Here is a 19,035-nt window from a genome sequence, read left to right as displayed (position 1 = left end):
TAAATAGCTCCCCTGGAGGAGGGCGGGAGGGGCCCGCACACCTCCTCGCCATGCCCAGACTCCTCCAGGAAACACGGCAAGGTGGAAGCAGAAGAGCCGACCCTGACAGCACCCCCTGCACCCCGCTTCCCCGGGACCGTGGCCCCTTCCTGGCTTGGCGCGAACGGTGCTGTGGACACGGCCCATTTCACGGCCCAGCCGTAACGGGGATGGACACTTTCCAAATCTGAGCATCAGCCAGAGATGAAGCGGGGGGATCCCGCTCACAGAGACTGTGATCTACAAGGTTCCACCCGGTTCCTTCCCCTTCTCCTGCCCCGGCTCACTGCAGCTGACCCGACAGAGACGGGGAGAGTCACAGCCACAGACCCCGGAAGGCGCACTGACCATCCCATCAACCAGGACTGCCCCACCCAGGGGCCTCTGGCCCAGAGCAGGCGTAGGGAAACACCGGAGCAAGGGCTTCTGGGCTGAACCCCAGCGGCAGTCCCTGGGGCAGCCAGGGTCACGGCTTTGCCTTTCAGGCCCTTTTCCAACACGCTGCGGGTGCGTGGCTGTGCCTCTTCCCAGGTGTGTGTGCATCAGGATGCTTTTCTCAGCTCCATTTCCTTCCTGCTTGGGCAGGAAAGTGGCTGGAGTCCAGCTCAGAATTGTTGGGGTCCACTATATGATGGACTAAAGGACACTGTGAAGTCATTTCAAAGCCTTTTCGGGTTTGGAGGCTCCCTGAAGCCTCATGTGGGGAGCTAATATCACTGCCCCTCGTTCCTAGATGAAGAAAAAAGTCCAGAGATCAAGTGATGAATCCAAGGTCACGCCGATACAAAGGGGCAGAGCTAGGGGGGAGAATGGCCACTATTAAAAAGACAGAGGCAAGCAGATGTGGCTCAAGCAGTTGGGCACCTGCCTACCACATGGGAAGTTCTGGGTTTCGTTCCTGGTAGCTCCCCAAAAAACTAAGAAATGAGCACACAATGAACAGACACAGAGAGCAGACAGCAAGCATGAACAACAAGGGGGGAATAAATAAATAACATAAATCTTTAAAAAAAGAGTGAGAGAGAACTGCAAGTGTTGGAGAGGATGTGGAGGGATCGCTGTTGGTGGGAATGCAGAATGGTGCAGCCACTGTGGAGGCCTGTTTGGCAGTTCCTCAGGAAGCTGAATACAGACTTGGCATGGGACCCCACAGTACCACTGCTGGGTATATACCCAGAAGAACCGAGAGCAGTGACATGAATAGACACCTGCACACACATGTTCAGAGCGGCATTATTCACAACTGCCAAAAGTTCGAAACAACCCAGGTGTCCATGGATAAGCAAAGTGTAGTGTATTCACACGATGGCATATTATGCAGCTGTGAGAAGAAATGAAGTCATAAAGCAGCTGACACCACGGATGACCCCAGAGGAATTATGTTGAGGGAAGCAAGCCAGACACAACAGGACAAATAGTGTGTGCTTGTGCGACTATGAACTAAATATAGTGTGACATATTGTATGATTTCATTTATATAAAATGTAAATATAAATCCAGTTGATAAAGATGAAATTTCATTAGTGGTTACGTGGGGCTCAGGAAGGCATGCTAAGGGGTGTGGAGTTTTTCTTTTTGGAGTAGTGAAATAATTCTAAAACTTTTTGTGGTGATGAATGCACGACACTGTAATTATACTAAAAGCCATTGATTATACACTTTCGATGGTATGTGAATATATCTCAAAAAAACTGCTTAATAAAGACATTGCGGCATTTCTACAGCAGCAGGTCAGCTGCTGCTGGGTGCTTGGGAGGGGCCGGAGCTGAGCTAGGGTGCCAAGCAAATGACCACTCGTGACCCCACCCCACCCCGGGGCTCAGCCTGGTGAAAGAACTTGCCCAAGATCATTCTGCTGGAGCAGGCCCGGCAGGGCTCCAAAAAGTGCTTTATCTAAAGGACACAGGAAACCATGGGAAAGAAACGGCTGTGGCTGCTGGAGCCATGTTGGTCAACGGTTTTGACTGAATGGGAAGTGGTAGGAAATAGGGTTGTTTATATTCTGTTCATTTCCTGAGCAGTTGCCATGTGCTGGGCCCACGGCCCACGTGGGGCTTAGAATCTGGTTGGGGAGGGGAACAGGCAATACACGAACATAAATATATTTTTAAGGATTTTTCTTTATTTCTCTCCCCCTGTTGTTTGTGCTTGCTGTCTGCTCTCTATTTGTTGTGTGCTCTCTATGTCTGCTCATCTTCCTTTTTTAGGAGACATTGACAACTGAACCCAGGACCTCCGATATGGGAGCAAGGTACCCAGTTGCTTGAGCAATATCCGCTCCCTGCTTTATTGTGTCTCTCATTATGTCTCCTTGTTGTGTCTCGTCATTGCGTCATCTCGTTGCACCAGCACCTTGCGCCAGCTCACTATCTTGCTTGTGTTCTTTAGGAGGCATCTGGAACCAAATCCGGGGCCTCCCCTGCGGTAGGCAGGCACCCAGCTGCCTGAGACACATCCACTTTCCAAAAATATATTGATAGGGTAGTATCTTCAGAGAGGGTTGAATGCTACGAGGAAAAGAAAATGGGAAGGGGGGCCCAACCACCCTGGAAAACATTTTGGCAGGTTCTTGAGGAGTTAAATGCACACCTGCTTAAGACCCAGCTCTTCCATCTGTGCTCTCCCTGGTATCTTCCAAGTAGATGTGCTATAACTGTTTGCTAAATGAATGAACAAAAGAAAGAAAGAATGAATGTATTCTAGGTGTCAGCTTCTTTGTTGAGTGTACAAAGGTAAACAAAGTACTTTTATTTATTTCTTTATTTTTCAGCTGAGACAGACAGGGTTGGTGAGGGACGTGGAAACTGTAAACTTGAATTCCAGAAGTAGAGTCACTAAAAATCTGCCCCCAAAGCCTTGTGGAATGTACTCTGGGGTCCGTTTGCCTTCCATAGTCAGGAAGAGGTAGTGGCAGGGCCTCTGGCTCCTCTGAGAATGGACAGCTCCACTTTCCTTTTTGCCTCTGTGCCAACCCCCGCCTCTGGCACCAGCTGGTCGGAATGAATGCAGCCTCAGTGCAAGCTGGCCTCGGGCGGCAGCAGCACCAACCTGTCCAGCTTCCTTGCCTGGCTCCAGCCTTTCTGGCTCAGCCTGGCCTATCTTCCTTGCTGTGCAGTGGGAGCAGCTCGGTGGTTAAACCTGTGGGTTCTCAGGCCAGACCTCCTGGGTTCCCAAGTCAGTTTCAGGACCAACGAGGGATGTGACTTTGCAAAAGCCACGTAACTTATCTTAAGGGAAGAACTGTATCTACACCACAAGGTAGCTATTGAGCATTTACCCCAAAGAGCTTTCACAGCTTCTGCCACAATGTAAATACTTAATAAAACTCTGCCCTAGCCTCCTGAATTGCTTGTCTCACCTTCTCTCCTTGTGAGGTGGCCATGGTGTCTTATTATACACTTACCAGGGAAGTGGATGTGGCTCAAGTGATGGAGCTTCCGCCTACCATATGGGAGGACCTGGGTTCAATCCCTGGGGCCTCCAGGTGAAAAAGAAGAAGAGAAAGCATGCCAGTGTGGCGAGCTGGTGAGCACGAGTGCTTGCGTGGTGAGCCAGTGCCCACGCAAGTGAGTCACGAACCAAGATGATGATGCAACAAAATAGAGACAAGGGGAGAGTCAAGGCGAAGTGCAACAGAAACCAGGAACTGAGGTAGCACAATTGACAGTAAACCTCTCTCCCCATCAGGAGCCTCCAGGGTCAAATCCCAGTGAATCCTAGAGAGAAAATGGGAAGAGAAGACAACACAGACAGCAAAAACAGCAGGGTTGGAGGAGGGGAGGGGGGAAAATAAATAAATAAATCTTTTTAAAAAACCCAACTATACATGTATCAGCATGCATTAAACACCTCTATACTTTGGGGTTGGGTGGGAAATACTCTTTGGAAGAAAACTGATAAATAGTAATAAAAACAGAATTATATCCTCTATTTATAGAGGAATTCCTTTTTTCTAATTAGGTGATAACAATTAATTGACATTCATCAGCTAATTATAATAGCAATAGTAGTCAATCCTGATTCAGAGCTTACTGTGTACCAGTGAAAGCATCGCTGTTCTAAATCTTTTCGTGTGTTAACAAATCCTTACAACCTTTTGAGGCAGATACTACATTTCTCATTTTACATATGAGAAAACTGAAGCACAGAGAGGGAAAGCAATTTGCCCATGGTCACACAGTCAGAAAGTGGCAAAGCCAGGACTCAAGCTCCTGTTGCCCCAGTTGAGAGCTCTTCTCATTGTGCACTAAATCCCGATGAATCAAACTGGATGCTGCCATTTGTTTGGACTGGAAAGTCTCCTGTGATGACAATTATAATGGCAGATGCCGGGAGACTCAGCCCCTGGGTTAGAGGACTCTGAGGCCAAATGGGTCATTAAATTGAGCCTTGCAACCCTACAAGACTCCTGCAACCCATTCAGAAAATGTCCTGTTCCCGTTTTCCTAGGAGCAGTCCACAAGCCTAGAGAGAAACGCGGCAGGAGATGGCCTTCCTTTCCTTGCTTCTCCCGCACCACTGGGGTGCACTGGGTTGCATGGAATCCTCTTCTCCCCAAGTCTTCCTCCTTTTGGAGACGGTGTATGTCCTGTGGGTTTCCTGTTGACTTCCCAGCTAGATTATTCTAAAACTCCTGGCATGCTGACCTAAGTGGGCCCCTTGTGCACCCATGTTAGCCACAGCTGGGCAGCGCCCGTTTGCTCAGGGCCAGGCACTGTTCTGGGCATTTTCCGTGAATTAACTCATTCATCTTCGCAAGAATCCTACGAGGTTGGTAATGGAAAGACTCACCTTAACAAATGCAAGGAGGAGAGACGTGACCCCGGGGATAAGACCCAGCTGTCGCCGCCCCCGCAGCTTGCACCTGCACGCTCCCCAGGGTCTCCAGGCTGCAGGGGGTCCCACCAGCCCGTGTCACCACCTGCTGCGACACAAGCCAGTGTGTCGAGCCTTTCACGTTAGAAATCCCGAGATTCTGCGGGCCAGGCCCCGGAAACCGGCCGGCCAGCGGCGGGGCGGGGGGCGTGCGGCCGGGCGCGGGCGGCCCGACGCCGTCTCCTAGCAACCGGGCCTGGGCTGGGGCCCGCCCGCCGCGCCGCACGTGGCCCGGGGCCGGGCGGGGGTTGGAGCCGCCGCAACGGGCGGGGCGGGGCCAGGCCCGCGGGGGCCCGAGTTCCGCGCCCAGGAGGCCCCGCGGCGGCGGCGCGGGTGCCCTCGGCGGCCGTCGGGATGGCGCTGCCGGCCGTGAACCTGAAGGTGGCGAGGGGCGCGGCGGGCGGGGCGCTGGACCGTGAGCCGGGGCGGGCGGAAGGGGCTGCAGACCCCAGGCGAGAGGGCGGTGGGCAGGCAGGCCCCGGCGGGCAGGAGGGGGCCGGCCGGGAGGGGAGGTGGAGGCCGGCGGGGCGGGCCGGGGCGGGTCGCCCGTTCCCAGAGCCGCCCCTCTCCAGCGGGGGGCGCCCGCCGTGGCCGGGGCCTGCGCGCCCGGAATCCCCTGGGTGGGGGGGGGAGGCTGCTGGGGAGGGGGCCAGGGCCTGGGGGCGGGGCTTGCAGGCGGACGCCTCCCTCCGCGACGGGGAGAGGGGCGAGGGGAGAGGGGCGAGACCTGTCGCCCCCGGTCGGGATGCGGTCCCGGGAGCCGGCTTTGTTTACTGAATCAGGCGCCGGAAAGCAGATGTCTCCGGGCCAGCGGCTTTGCCAACTTTCAGGATTAGGCAACAGGAACGCCAATAAAAGTTTCTTAAAAGCAGAAAACCCAACCGTGCGCAGTTGGGAAAATCCCGCGGAGCCTCCTGGGGTGTCTTCACTTCCCTGCTGCGTCCCCGCCAGGCTGCACCCCCGCACCTCCGCTGGCGTCTCGGACGTTTCTAACCCGGGGCCGTTAGCTCTGGCCTGGAAGGTGTGACCCTGCCGCCCAGCGCGCCCGTGTGGGGTCCCGGCGCAGCCGCCTTTGAGACCTAGCGAGTGACAAAGCATTTAGCACCTGTGGTCTCAGACAAGGGAGCCCAGGGGCCGGAAGATTGCGGAGCCCGTAACCCACGCGGATTCCTAGCTGTGGCTGCGGTGGTTTCCTGCCGGCACATTCCGCTCTTAATCACACTCCCTTCTGCACGTCCCCCTGAAGCTCCCAGGTGGCTCCAGGAACGAGTGCGTCCGGTGTGACCTGTAGCTGGGAGGCTTCTCTGTGTCAGTACCCGCTCTGGGAGGTGGGGTTAAGGCAGGAGTTACCCTCCTACATGGGGTCTTTTGTCCGGTTAGAACTTTGCATACCATGAGTGCCTGGAGGGAACCAGGTTAGAGACCCCGAGCTGCTGGGATTGAGGTGGGGGAAGAGAACTGTCATTTATGGACTGACTGGTGTGCCAGGGCTCCTTATTGAATCACTACCACCTTCTGAGGAAACTGGTCATTTTTTTTTTTGCAGATGAGCAAACTTCAGCTCAGAGAGGATAAGTAACTTGCCAAGGTCACACAGAACTAGAGTCAGGATTTAAACCCACAGTTTCAGACTCCAGAGCCCTGTCCTTTCCTGGGCAGCAGGTTAGTTGGGGCTGACTTTCTGCCCTGGCTGTTTATGACCCTTGGGGGAGAGAAAGGAAAACTTTTCCGTTCGGACCTTTTTTTTTTGTTTTTGAGCAACCTTGTGGGCCTGGCAAGGCAAGTGTTGCATCCGGTGTGAGCTGTGCTGGCGTGTGATGCCTAGAACGAAAAGACCGGTCCATCTCTCAACTTGGGAAACGAGTCCCATGTTTTAAGGATCTGGCCAGGGACTGGGAAGCCCCCTGCAGCTCGGGTAGCCAGGTAAAATACTGGCCGCCCAGTTAGACTGGCATTTCGGATCAACACAGATGCCCTCTGCAGTTCAGGGATGTCCCAGGCAATAGTTGAGACATACTAAAATAAGATTTTTTCTCTGACATGGAACTGATGTTTTGCATTTTTATATCCTAAGTCTGGCCAGCCGGCGGAGGACAGCTGTTGACTCCTTGCTCCCAGACACTGAAGTGGGACACTCTGAGGTCAGAGTCCCTTGGGAGGTGCACAAATACTCGTTTGGGTCAGACATTCCTTCGGCGCTGGCCGAGTGCCTCCTTGTGCCCAGCTCAGTGAGGGATGCTTCTCTTTGCTCGCAGCGTGGGCAGTGGGGCCAGGCGAGAAGGAAGAGCCAGCCTGTGCCCCTTCCACCCAGAGCAGCCCCTGCCTGCGCGCCTTCCATGCCCATCTTGAGGCAGGTCCTGAGCAGGAGCCACTGGGACAAGCTTAGGCTGGACTAGACTCAGGCGCGTGAAGTTTGCGGGAAGAAGCCCAGGAGTAACGGCAGGTATGGGCTGACCACCCGGTGGGCTTTGGGTCAAGTCCTTCGCTCTCCCTGGGCCACTAGGTCCTCAGCACAGCCTAGGAAACAGTTCTGCTCCACAGCTTCTAGGTCGCTGAGCCAGGATTCAAATCCACATGTTTGATCCCGGTGCCACGCATTTGAGCACGCCATGACCCTGCTTCCCCAAGCAGAGACCCCCTCTGTGGCAGGCCTGACACGTGTCCCCTAGCCTCAGCCACCTTCGGGGATCTGACTGGCTCACCTCACAGGCTGTTGAGTGTTTGGCCAGGACTGCTAGAAATAGATTCCGTGTGTCGATCTTGATCTTCGATCTGTCAGCTGCTTGCCTCAGGCTCGCCGCCAGCCCCCAGGGCAGACAGAGAGCTTACGTCCTGGTTCATATGACCGTTTGGTTTCTCCTTGACCTTCCGTTCTCCAGGCTAACAACCTCCTTTCTATTCACCCTTCTTCATCCGACGCTCCCCTTGCACTTCTGGGTCCTGACAGTGGAGTGCCGTGGAGAGAGCACAGGCCTTGGGCCCAGACAGACCTGCACCAAGGCCAGGCTTTCCTTTTTATTTGCTGTGTGACCTTGAGCAGACTTCTTAACCTCTCTGAGCATCAGTTTCCTCACTGCCAAAAAGAGGCTAAAAACAGAGCCTACCTTTGAGATTGATTGTAGGAGGAGGATCTATGGTGGTCCAGGAAGTAGTACAGCATTGGGGTTCAAAACCCAGGCGAGATAGACCTCTTCTGAGGTTCACATCTGGGCTCTTTCGTTGGCTTTCTGATCTGGGCCTTTGCTTAATCTCGCAAAGCCTGAGGTTCTTCATAAGCCAATCAGGGCTAATACTCTGCCCATACACTTGTAAGATGACCCACCCGGCCGAGCGGTCAGCGCAGGATCGACACCTAGCCGGCCCCGTCAGGAGCAGGAGCTGCCGGTCATGTTCACAGTGCGTGTCCCACCTGGGTACTTAACGCTTATCAAATGGATACACGGCGCCCGTCCAGATGCCCCTTGTCCCTGGCGGTCGCGGCATCCCCGTGGACACGCAGGTGAGGGGCACGGCCTCGTTTCACCGCGAAGGAGGCCGAGGCTCACGACCTATATGCGGGGCCCCTGCTCCCAGGCCAGCCTCCCGCAGCCCCCTGCCGCCTCGGCCCACCGTCCCCCCCGCCCTGACACACTGGACGCTGCCTGGGGAAGAGCCAGCCGGCCTCCCCTGGGCCAGCACGTGCAGCGAGAGGTCAGAGGCGCGGGCCCTTCTCTTGCCCAGCTGGGAAAGGCACTGCCCAGGTGCTGGCCCCCACTCCGGACCCCTCCCCTGCCTCCAACTTTTCTTTTTCTACCTGAGAATCCCAGCATCCCCTGATCACCAGCAACTTCCCCGGAGCCAGCGCACAGCCCCGGGCCGCCGGAAGGCTCCAGCTGGGCTCGGTGCCTTCTCTCCGGAGCTTTCCGGGCCTGGGAGGGCTCCCTGGGCTGCATGATTGTGTCCTCCCGATTATAAAGAAGGGGAAACCGAGGCAGAGGAGGCCCCATCTTCTAGGGGTTTCTTTTCCTGGGGACTTAAGTGATGAGCTGCTGCTAAGTGTCCTCAGCATTTACAAGGCAGAAGTGGTGCCCTGCAGAGGGCATCATCTGTCTTCTAAGGATCTGGGGTAGTTCCACGTTAGGCCTTTTGCTTCCCTGACAGATGGCACAGCTAGGACCTTCGCCAGGCGTGCGTTCTGTCTACAGCCTGTCCACTGCTAGGCACAGTATCTCGTGGGCTACAAGCTTTCACCTTTTTCCTCCCTAATAAACCAGGGCCCCTACCCCTCCTTCCATGGTGTCTCCTCCTGGGTGAAGGGCTGGGAAGCCTTCACATGGCCTTGGTCCAGCAGGTCCCTTCCCCTCCTCTGTGGGCAGTGTTTAGTGCTTGAGATAAAGATCAGAATCCCCCCCAGCCCCTCCCCAGGCCCAGCCCTGCCTACCTCCCCCTCTTCTACTCGCCCCTCACCTTCTACACTGGCTTCCTTTCAGTTCCCAGAATGTTCCACGCTCCCTTCCACCACAGGGCCTTTGCCTGAAACCCTCTCCCCGCTGCCCCTGGCTGACCCCCTGCTCCCCGCCTTAAATGATGCTGCCAGAGCAGCCTTCCTGAATGACACCTCCCCTGCCACTGTTACTCTTAGCTTCTTCCCGCAGGCCCTGCACCCGAGGCCAGTCCTGTCTGAGCTTGTCTCAGTGTCCCTTCCGCTCAGGACTTGCCTCAAAACAGGGATAAAAGGGGCGCAGGTAGGGGCTGCTCTGGGTGTGAAGGGCACGAGCTGGCTCTTTGCCTGTCCCCACTGCCCACTCTGGCAAGCAAAGAGCAGCGTCTCTCTCTGAGTTGGGCACAAGGAGGCACCCCGTCCCTGCCCCTGGCCAGCTGGGTGACCTCAGGCAAGTCACGTCCCTCTGAGCCTCAGTTTTCTCCACTGTAAAATGGGGATAATCGTGCCTCTGTGGCCCTTAAGGATTACACGCGTTTATACCCGGGAAGTACTCAGGAGGGTGCCCTCAGCCGTAAGGGAAGGTGGACGACGGCGCAGGTCCCTTCTAGAGCTGTTCTGCGAGGTGCAGACCTGGCCCTTTCAGCCACGCAACCGCGTCACTTCTCCGTGAAGTCAGGCACGTCGGTCTGCACAGAACTATTTTCCTAGTCTTCTGTGGTCGGACGTGGGCTCTCTTCTGGGCTGTCGTCTGTTCTGGCTCTGGGACCCCGAGGTGAGTGTGAAGTGCCCCGGCCCCGTCTGCCCTGGCCCCCTCCTCCCCCGTGTGGCGCGAGCTGCTCTGGGGCGCACGTCAGGGGCTCCCAGCAAATGAGCACTCTCCTGCTTGCCCAGCGCAAAGGTCTAAAGGAGGAGGGGGGAAAGCTCCCCCCTCGGCCAGTCCCCCAGGGAGGGCCACTGCTGGGGTGAGGGGCGGTGGATGCAGCGCCGCAGGCCTCTCTGCGTTGGAAACGGGGGGCCCCTGCGGTGCCTGAGAGCTGAGCTTTTAGACACTCCCGGGGGACGGGGTCCTGCCCGTGAGCAGCCTTGGCCGATTAAGATCTAACGGCTCCCGGGCTGCTGCGGTCACTTGCAAAATAGCAACGTCCCAGATGCCTGCTCGCAAGCTAGTGCGAGGGAGAAGCAGGGCCAGAGGCAGGGCTGGGAGCTGGCCGCTGAGTGTCCCTGACTTGCCCGGCACCCCCAGCGTGGAGGAGGTTCAGATTTGTCTCGAGCCAGTTGTGGCCGCCGGCCGAAGGCCCGTGCCCCCCGTGTGCAGGCTGAGCACGCTGCTCTGGGAGTCAGGCCAGCTGGATTCGTGGTGTGCCCCTCGGTGTCTGTGGGACTGTGGTCAACCTCGTTGGCCCCTGGGCCTAGTGGTTCCATCTGTAGAATGGCAGTGAACACGGCGTCTGTCCCAGAGGCTGTCGGGAGGCCCAGATGGGGCTGCGGGAGGTGGCCGGCCTGGGGCCTGGCACCTGTGCAGTAGTCGCCGACTCTTCTAGAAACGGACCTCCCTCCTCAGCCAGGGCTTTGCAGCATCCGTGGCTATTCCTCCTTCCGTCCTTTCGCCCAGACCGGAGACCTGGGCCTCTGGCTGCGAACGCCTGCTCGTGCCGCCCGCACTCCCCAGGCTCTTGGATCTTGCCCTCCCAGCCTGGACCCTCTGGCCTTCGAGGAAACGCCTCCGAGGGCCGCCTTCGCGGAAACGCCTCCGAGGGCCGCCTTCGCCCCTGGGACCTGTCGCAGCTCCTAACCCCGGGCTCCAGGCCTCTGCGGTCTCAGTGCTGCCCACCTCCCCCGGCCACGGCCACGTCCTGAGCCTCCTCGTGGCTCTGCACACCCCCGGGGCCTGCCTGCCTGCCTTTGCTTCTGGGTGCCCACCTCCCCCATGCCCGGCCGATTCTTGCTCTTTAGCCCCCCGCTGGGAGCTCCCTCTTGGAAGCTGTCGCCAGCCACCACCCCTCCACCACCCACCATTGTCTCCGCCTTCTTTGTTTGCTTTCAACTGGGGCCTTTTGTGTGGTTTTTTTCCAAGATTTATTTCTCTCCCTTTCCCCCCACTCCCCAATTGTCTGCTCTGTGTCCATTCGCTGTGTGTTCTTCTGTGACTGCTTGTATTCTTGTTTAGCGGCACCCAAAATCTGCGTCTCTTTTTGTTGCATCATCTTGCTGTGTCAGCTCTCCATGTGTGCAGCACCACTCCTGGGCAAGCTGCGCGTGTTTCACACAGGGCAGCTCTCCTTGCAGGGTGCACTCCTTGTGCGTGGGGCTCCCCCGTGTGGCAGGACACTCCTTGTGTGCATCCGCACTGCACATGGGCCAGCTCCACATGGGTCAAGGAGGCCCGGGGTTTGAACCGCGGACCTCCCATGTGGTAGGCGGATGCTCTATCTGTTGAGCCAAATCTGCTTCCCAGGGGGGCCTTTTGATTACCAAGAGTAGGGACCAGTTTCAGTAAAGGGGACTGTCATTTTGAGGACATATGAAGTGATAAAAAAGAGTGGAATATTGAGGAAATCCAGAAAGAGCAGCCAGAGGGAATTTTTTCTCAACATGCTCATTCCTGTCATTCTCTGCAGAAAAGCCCTTCAGTGGTGGCTTCCCTCTTTGCGCTTAGAATAAAACCCTTGAGGCTCCTCTTCTGCCGTGCTGGGCCTCTGGCCCTTTCCTTGATTTACTTGCTTCCCGCCCCCCCAGCACCCCAGCTCCAGGGTCCCAAGAAATCACACTGGAGCAGGCCCACCCTGGCCTGATCCAGAGCAGACCCTGGGGGAGCCGCCAGCCCTGGGCAGGCAGCGGGGCTGCAGGCGGCAGCTCGCCCCCCGGCCCCTCCCCACTGTAACTAGCCCCCCCCCCGCCATGGTGCCCACGCTCACAAACCTGTTTCCCCCGGTTTTGTCCCGCAGGCCATCCTCCTGGTTCACTGGCTGCTGACGAGCTGGTGAGTGACCCCATGGGGCCCTGCCCTGCTCCAAGGCCCAACAGCACCCTTCTGGGGCATGCTGTCGAGGAGCCCCCACGGCCCCAAGAATGTCGGGGGGCAGGCCTTTCCCAGAGGCATCAGTGACCGCTGCCTTCCGGGAGCTTCCAGCCCTCATCCTGGGCCAGGCAAGGCGGCGCCCAAGCTCATGTCCCCCTCCAGACCCTGCCTGAGCCTCTCCCGGGTTCAACGGGACCCTGCTCCTCCCAGAGGTCTTTGTGGCCAGGGAATCTGTGATGCTCAAGCCGGGGGCTGGTCGTGAGCACCGTGCTGGATTCCTGAGGCAGCTGGGGCTCTGTGGACCTGGGCAAGCCTCTGAACCTCTCTGTGCCTCAGTTTCCTCATCTGTAAAATGAGGATATTAACAGTGCCTCCCTCCTCGGGTGTGGTTAACCCACATGCACATAAATGAATTATTAATATAAACAACTTAAACTGTGGAGTATGCGCTCTGAGTGTTAACTGTTAGTCTCAAACTAGGGTGGGCACTGTGTTAGAAAATTATTTTAAGATCAGGCGCTCAGGGAAGGGGTCCTGGGGTGAACCCCTCAGCCCAGACGAGAGGGATAGAATGGGCCTGAGTGTGCAGGGCAGAGGGGAGGGCACGGGCAGGGGCTGGCATCCCAGCGGCAGGGAAGAGGCTGGTGGAGACCTGCAGGTCTGAGCAGTGTCGGGGACTGGGGCCACAGGGCCTCGTGGCCACGGGGAAGAGTCTCGTTCCAAGTGGGTCAGGAAGTCGTGGGAGGGTTTTTGGCCCAGGAGTGAGGGTGCCTGGCGCCCATTACTGGGTGCTATTTAGAGAACGGCCTGTAGGGGGCGGGAGCGGGAGAGGGAGCCCAGCGGGGAGGTGACTGCAGCAACCTGGCCGGAAGGGACGGCGGCTGGGCCTGGAGGCAAGCGGCCAGCCTCCGGGTCTCTTTAGGAGGCAAAGCCGATGGGATTTGCTGGCGTCTCTGACCCGCAGCTGGGGTGGAGAAGAGCAGGCTGCCAGGGCCCTCAGAGAACGTGGCCTGTACCCAAAGGGGGCCCTGGGTCCTGGGAGCCGGGGAGGGGGTGGGCGCAGCCTGGCTGGGCTGAAGGCGCCTCTTCCCCAGGGGCTGCATCTTGCTCCCGGGCGCCTATGCCTGGGCCAACTTCAGCATCCTGGCCTTGGGCGTGTGGGCCGTGGCTCAGCGGGACTCCATCGACGCCATCAGCATGGTGAGCCCCGGGGGCAGCGGGCAGCGGGAGCCGGCCGCGGGGTCTTCCCCTCACCCGGGCTGAGCCTCCCCCTCTTCCTTGTCCCTCCACTTTCCGTCTTCTCGAGCCTTGCAAATAAGCCGCCCCAGGCTCCTGGGCCTGCGTCTCTGTTTGCCCGACACAGAGCCACGAGTCTGCTCGTTGTTTTCCCCGGGAAAGGCACAGGTGGGGCCCCACCAGTGGCCCCAGATCGGCCCCTCCCAGAGACCCACCCAGTGGCCCGAATCTAGGGCTCTTCTTTAGTGGGGAGGGAAGTGGCTGGGAGACCCGGCGAAGAAGGAAGTCCCCCACTCTGGAGCTGTGAGTTGACCCAGCCTCGCTGCAGCCTCCCCCAGGGGTCCCAGCACCCAGGAAGCCTGTCCAGTCCAGGCTGGGGGGCTCTCAGGATGTCTGAGAAGAGATTTCCTTTGTGGGTGGAGACGAGACTGGGTGCAACTAGGAAGTTCTGGGACCAAGTCTTGTGCCCGGACTCGTCCTGCAGAGTGACGGGGGAGGTGGGGGCTGAGGACTCTGGGTGGGGGTCGCAGGCAGACCCCTGCGTGAATGCCTCCCCCCCCACAGTCCAGTCTGGCAGGGCCCACCGCTTGCCGAGGACCCCGTAGGAAAGCAGCCGGCAGTCCCCCACCCTGCACCTCGGGTCTGGCACAGGTGGGGCGGGGCGGGCGCGGCAGGGCTGCCCTTGCCCACCCACCGGCCATGACGCGTGGCCGGCCCCTGGGCCCCGCGCCCCGCGTGCCTTGCAGTTCCTCGGGGGCTTGATGGCCACCATCCTCCTGGACATGATCATCATCGGGGTCTTCTACCCGCGGACGGGCCTGTCGGACACGGGCCGCTTCAGCGCCGGCATGGCCATCCTCAGCCTGATCCTCAAGCCCGTCTCCTGCTACTTCGTCTACCACATGTACCGGGAGCGCGGGGGTGAGCTGCAGCTCCGTGTCGGTGAGCCCGCCCCGCCCCCGGCTCCCCTCTCGCCCGCCGAGGCGCTGGCACCGCCACCCCTAGCCGCTCCCCGGCCCCTGCCCCAGCAGCCAGCCTCGCCCCACAGGGCGCGTGGCCGCTCCCGGGCCCGGATGCACGGGCCCCCGGGCTCCCTGCAGAGTGGGGGGCAGCTTCCAGATGCCCCTCACACCGAGCCCCAGGGCAGCTGGGGGTCTGAGTAGTCACGGGGCAGCTCTGGGCAGCCCAGAGCCGGAGCCCGGGCCAGCCTGAGGTCGGGGCATCTGAGGGCCAGCCTCTCCTGGTGGCTCCCGCCCGCACCCCTCCGGGAGGCCCCGCTCCTGCCGGCGTGTGTGTGTCTCTTCCCCTCTGCCGGTGTGTGTGTCTTCCCCCCTCTGCCAGTGTGTGTGTGTGCACGCATGCATGTATCTGCCCCCTTCTGCCAGTGTGTGTGTGTGTGTGTCTGCCCCCCTCTGCCAGTGTGTGTGTATGTGTCTGCCCCCCTCTGCCGGTGTGTGTGTGTGTGTGTCTGCCCCCTTCTGCCAGTGTGTGTGTGTGTGTGTGTCTGCCCCCCTCTGCCAGTGTGTGTGTGTCTGCCCCCTTCTGCCAGTGTGTGTGTGTGTGTGTGTGTCTGCGTGTCTGCCCCCCTCTGCCAGTGTGTATGTGTGTGTCTGCCCCCCCGCCGGTGTGTGTGTGTGTGTGTGTCTGCCCCTCTCTGCCAGTGTGTGTGTGTGTGTGTGTGTGTCCCCTCTGCAGCAGATCCTGCCTGAGTGAAGGCCCCACACCATCTGGGCTCCTGCGTCCTTCTCGAGGAGCCATTTTCCTTCTCTCTCCGACAGACGTGCTCATTTCCTTTCTGTCTTTGAGAGGGAAGTGGAGGGGGCGACATGTGTGGTCTTCTGTCCTCTAAACCTGAGTGGCCCAGAGGGGCCGGGGGACCCCAGGGAGCAGCTGGGGCAGACAGGGTGGCCTGGGCCGGTCCCTGTGGGTGCTGCTGCCAACTCACCAGCAGAGCGAGGCTGGTCCAGAAACGCTGCTTCTCTCCCTCTTACGTTTTTTTTTTTTAGATTTATTTATTTATTTTTATTTATTTCTCTTCCCTTCCCCACCTGTTGTGTGCTCTCCGTGTCCATTTGCTGTGTGTTCTGCTGTGTCTGCTTGCATTCTTGGAGACACTGGGAATCTGCGTCTTTTTGTTGTGTCATCTTGCTGCGTCAGCTCTCCGTGTGTGCAGCACCACTCCTGGGTGGGCTGTGCTTGCAGGGCACACGACTTGCATGTGGGACTCCCCTACACTGGGGCACCCCCGTGTGGCATGGCACCCCTTGCGCATGGCAGCAGTGTGCATGGGCCAGCTCACCACATGGGCCAGGAGGCCCTGGGTTTGAACCCTGGACCTCATGTATGGTAGGCGGACACTCATCAGTTGAGCCACTTCCGCTTCCCCACTCTTAACCTGAGTGAAGTTACCCTCCTTTACCAAAACCCATCATGGATGTCACACATCACGCAAAGTGCCAGGTTTCCTGGGACTTCCCAGGGGGCATGGCAGGAACCTTCCCTGGTTCCTGAGCAGCCCCGGGCGGCTCCTGAAGCTTGGTGGGGCCTGAAGGCCTGGGAGGGGGTGGCACCTCCCGTGGTGACGGGCAGCACCCATGGGGAGGAGCCTCCCGGGCAGCCCCCAATGCTCCCTGAGTGGAAGGAAGCGGCTGAGCTCAACCCCACCCACAAGTGTGATGACGAGGGAGGGGGCCGGGTGCCTCTACTGGCGCGGGCGCCTCTCCCTTCAGACCAGGTGTGCAGTAACTGGTCTGTTGCCCCCCACCACTGCTCGAGCCCACCTACCCCTGGAAATACCTTTGTGGGGGACAGCAGGGGGCCAGTAACCTGCCTCCATTGGCAGATGAGGAAACTGAGTCCCAGGTCCTCGGGACTTGTTCAAATGTGCCGAGCTGGGCTGGGAGCCGGGCGGGGGGTGAGGGGCCCTGAGAGCCTGCTCCCCTGCTGTGCACCCTTGGCCACCACTCCCCGGGGCCTTCTGGACGCAGTGACAGCTGGTGTCCACCGTGCCTGGGAGGGGAGCCTGAAGGGCTCCATGGGCCTGCCCGGGGAAGCGCCGGGCCGAGGCGGCCGAGAGCACTGGCTGGGAGTTCTGCTGCCTTGGTCTGAATCCCAGCGTCACCTCATCTGTGAATTTGGGACAGTGAAAACGCCTGCTTCATCGTGGGGCAGCAGAACGGAGGGAAGGCTCGGTGCCCGGGAGCAGCCACCACCGTCACCTCCCTGGGCGCCGAGTCGCCTGCTCCAGCCTTGCGGGGGGGGCTGGGGGGGCTCTGGGTTTGGACTCAGTGGACTCCCTGGCCTCTCACCTCGCCCGTCTCTTCCTCTCTGTCTCCCTCTGGCCCCAGGGTTCTTCGGGCCATCACAGGAGCACAGCGCCTACCAGACGATTGACTCGCCGGAGGTGCCCACCGACCCCTTTGCAGGCCCAGAGGGCAGGGGTCAAGCACCCAGCACCTACTGAGCCCGCCCGCCCGGGTGCCACGCCTTCCCGTGCCTGGGAGTCCCGGCCCCAGAGGTCCCTGGCCGGCCTCTCTCGGACCCAGGATGGAGCACATCCTCATCTTAGCAGTTGCCCGGATCAAGGGCCCCGAGAGGCCAGGGGCCCCTGTGCACCCCCAGCCCCCTGCACACTCCTGTCCCAAACTCCCCAGGCCGACCAGGGCCAGCCTCCCTCCCCTTCCCGCACGCCTGGTCTGTGGAGCTGAGAGTTTCGGGTGACACTCAGCCCTGGGAGCTGGGAGCTGGGAGTGAGGTCCCCATGCTTCTCACTGCCTGGTACCTGGTGTCCAGGGCCCCCCGGCTGGAGGCGGGGGGCGCCCATAGCACCCGAGACACTGTCCCAGCCTCCAGCTGCTCTGCTCGGAGCCGCAGCATTAAAGTTTGGGGGTTCTGTGGCCGGGCTGTCTTCTGAGCCATGTTTAATCTCCCAGCTGGCCCAGGGCCGGGACCTGCCATTCCCGGGGAGATTTCTCATTCCAAATCCCCGGGTAGAACCTGCGTTCGAGTACCCAGGGGGGAGCCGGGTTGGAAGGGCACTGCTGGGTGGGGGGATCTGTCTGTCTCTAATCAGAGGACGCAGGTTGTGGTTTGAATCCTGCTCTGCTCTGCCACCCACTCGGTGTGTGACCTTGGGCGACATAAGGTCTCTGACCTCAGGGTCCTCTTCTAGAAAAGGTCTAATGGCTGTCCATGGGGTGATTATGCAAATTAATTGCAAAGTGCCTGACCCGGCCAAGCAGTGGCGCTGCTCCGGGAACCTGGAGATGTCTGGAGACGAGGGGCCACGGCAGCCCTTCATGGCAGAGCCCGTGTCCTGGCCACCAAGTGGACTCAGGCTGACGTGTTCAGAAGCTCCACGGGCCCATGGCCAATGCCCAACCCCACTTTGGGGGGCTGAGCACTCACAATCGCTCTTCTCCCCAGAGGCCCCTCCCCAGGCCACCCTGGCTCCTGCCCAGCACTGCAGCGGTCAAGGGCAGGTGCATAGTCTCCTTTGTCCACCATCAATCAACGGAGGCTGCATACCTGGCGTATGCCAGGTGAAGGCTGGGGCGCCCGCGGTGAACCCAGGGGTCTGCATTTCTGGGGGACAGAATTAAATGAATCTGAGAAATGAAAGCATTCATCTGAACCTCAAGGCACTGCCATCTATCGCTCATGGGGATACGTGCAGGAAAAACAGGGAAGCGCGGGCCAGAAGGACATTCAAAGGCCCGATGTGGTGACCGGGGCCGGGAAAGGGGCAAGAGCTCATCTTTTGTCCCTCTGCACACGGGAGGCTGGCGGGGGGTGCGCTGTTGTGTCAATGTCAGACGCTCCGGGGGTCCAGAAGGGCTGCAGGAGCAAGGGGAGGGGCTTGGCGCGGGGCGGGGGAAGATGGGTGCCAGCCTGCTCCAAGCAGCGGGTCAACATGTGCAGAGCTCCGTCCCTCTCAGTCCCAGACCCCAAGTCCGGCTGCTCTAGGGGAGGGGCTGGGAAGGGGGGCTTGCTTAAGGAAGTCCCCGGAGAAACTAGAAAGGCCGCGGGGAAGCAGGACAGCAGAGAGGAAGGAGCCCAGCAGGGATGCGACCTCTTAAAGGTGGTCACCTCGACCGGGTCCCACGGGGGCACTTGGGAGTGTCAGTGTCACCCCAGAGTGTGCAGGGGGCCACTGGCCAAGGGCCGCTTTGGGGGGAGGGTGGCTCGAACCCCCCAGATGCCCTGGCTTCCTGACCATGCAGGCCAAGTGCTCCGGGAGCCTGAGGACTGTCCGAGGAGGGGCGCTGACGGTGAGGGGCAGAGTGGCTGCAGGCTGCACAGGGAGCTGCTACGTCCGCTCGGCAAACGCAGTGCCTACCGTGGGCAAGGCAGCATCCCAGGCCCTGTGGGTACCCCAGTGGGAAAGGCCCCTGGCCCCGGCGGGTTCCCATTGGGGTGGGAGGCAAGTTATATGTTTACGTAT

The 19,035-nt window shown here is 59.4% G+C and overlaps 1 protein-coding gene across 2 annotated transcripts; it reads left to right on the top strand.

Annotated features, from left to right (window-relative positions):
* Positions 1-5,199: 5,199 nt before the first annotated feature.
* Positions 5,200-18,215, top strand: AGTRAP (angiotensin II receptor associated protein). Of its 2 annotated transcripts, none has more exons than XM_004482535.4 (5): positions 5,200-5,295; positions 12,283-12,317; positions 13,451-13,556; positions 14,339-14,534; positions 16,940-18,215. In XM_004482535.4, the coding sequence occupies exons 1-5, from the start codon at positions 5,269-5,271 to the stop codon at positions 17,053-17,055; spliced, it is 480 nt and encodes a 159-aa protein (XP_004482592.1). In that variant the 5' UTR covers positions 5,200-5,268; the 3' UTR covers positions 17,056-18,215. The 2 variants fall into 2 exon arrangements, with proteins under 2 accessions (XP_004482592.1, XP_004482593.1); XM_004482536.4 differs by having other exon boundaries at positions 5,205-5,295; positions 14,339-14,513.
* The last annotated feature ends 820 nt before the right edge of the window (positions 18,216-19,035 follow it).

This window comes from Dasypus novemcinctus, chromosome 9 (assembly GCF_030445035.2).
Source record: "Dasypus novemcinctus isolate mDasNov1 chromosome 9, mDasNov1.1.hap2, whole genome shotgun sequence".
NCBI classification, from domain to species: domain Eukaryota; kingdom Metazoa; phylum Chordata; class Mammalia; order Cingulata; family Dasypodidae; genus Dasypus; species Dasypus novemcinctus.
This window is presented reverse-complemented; position numbering and strand designations above follow the sequence as displayed.

Excerpts from the sequence above, each read along its gene's own strand:
- AGTRAP (XM_004482535.4), top strand. The coding sequence starts at position 5,269 with ATGGCGCTGCCGGCCGTGAACCTGAAG. Across the intron at positions 12,318-13,450 it reads CACTGGCTGCTGACGAGCTG|GGGCTGCATCTTGCTCCCGG; the intron begins GTGAGTGACCCC and ends CCTCTTCCCCAG. Across the intron at positions 13,557-14,338 it reads CCATCGACGCCATCAGCATG|TTCCTCGGGGGCTTGATGGC; the intron begins GTGAGCCCCGGG and ends CGTGCCTTGCAG.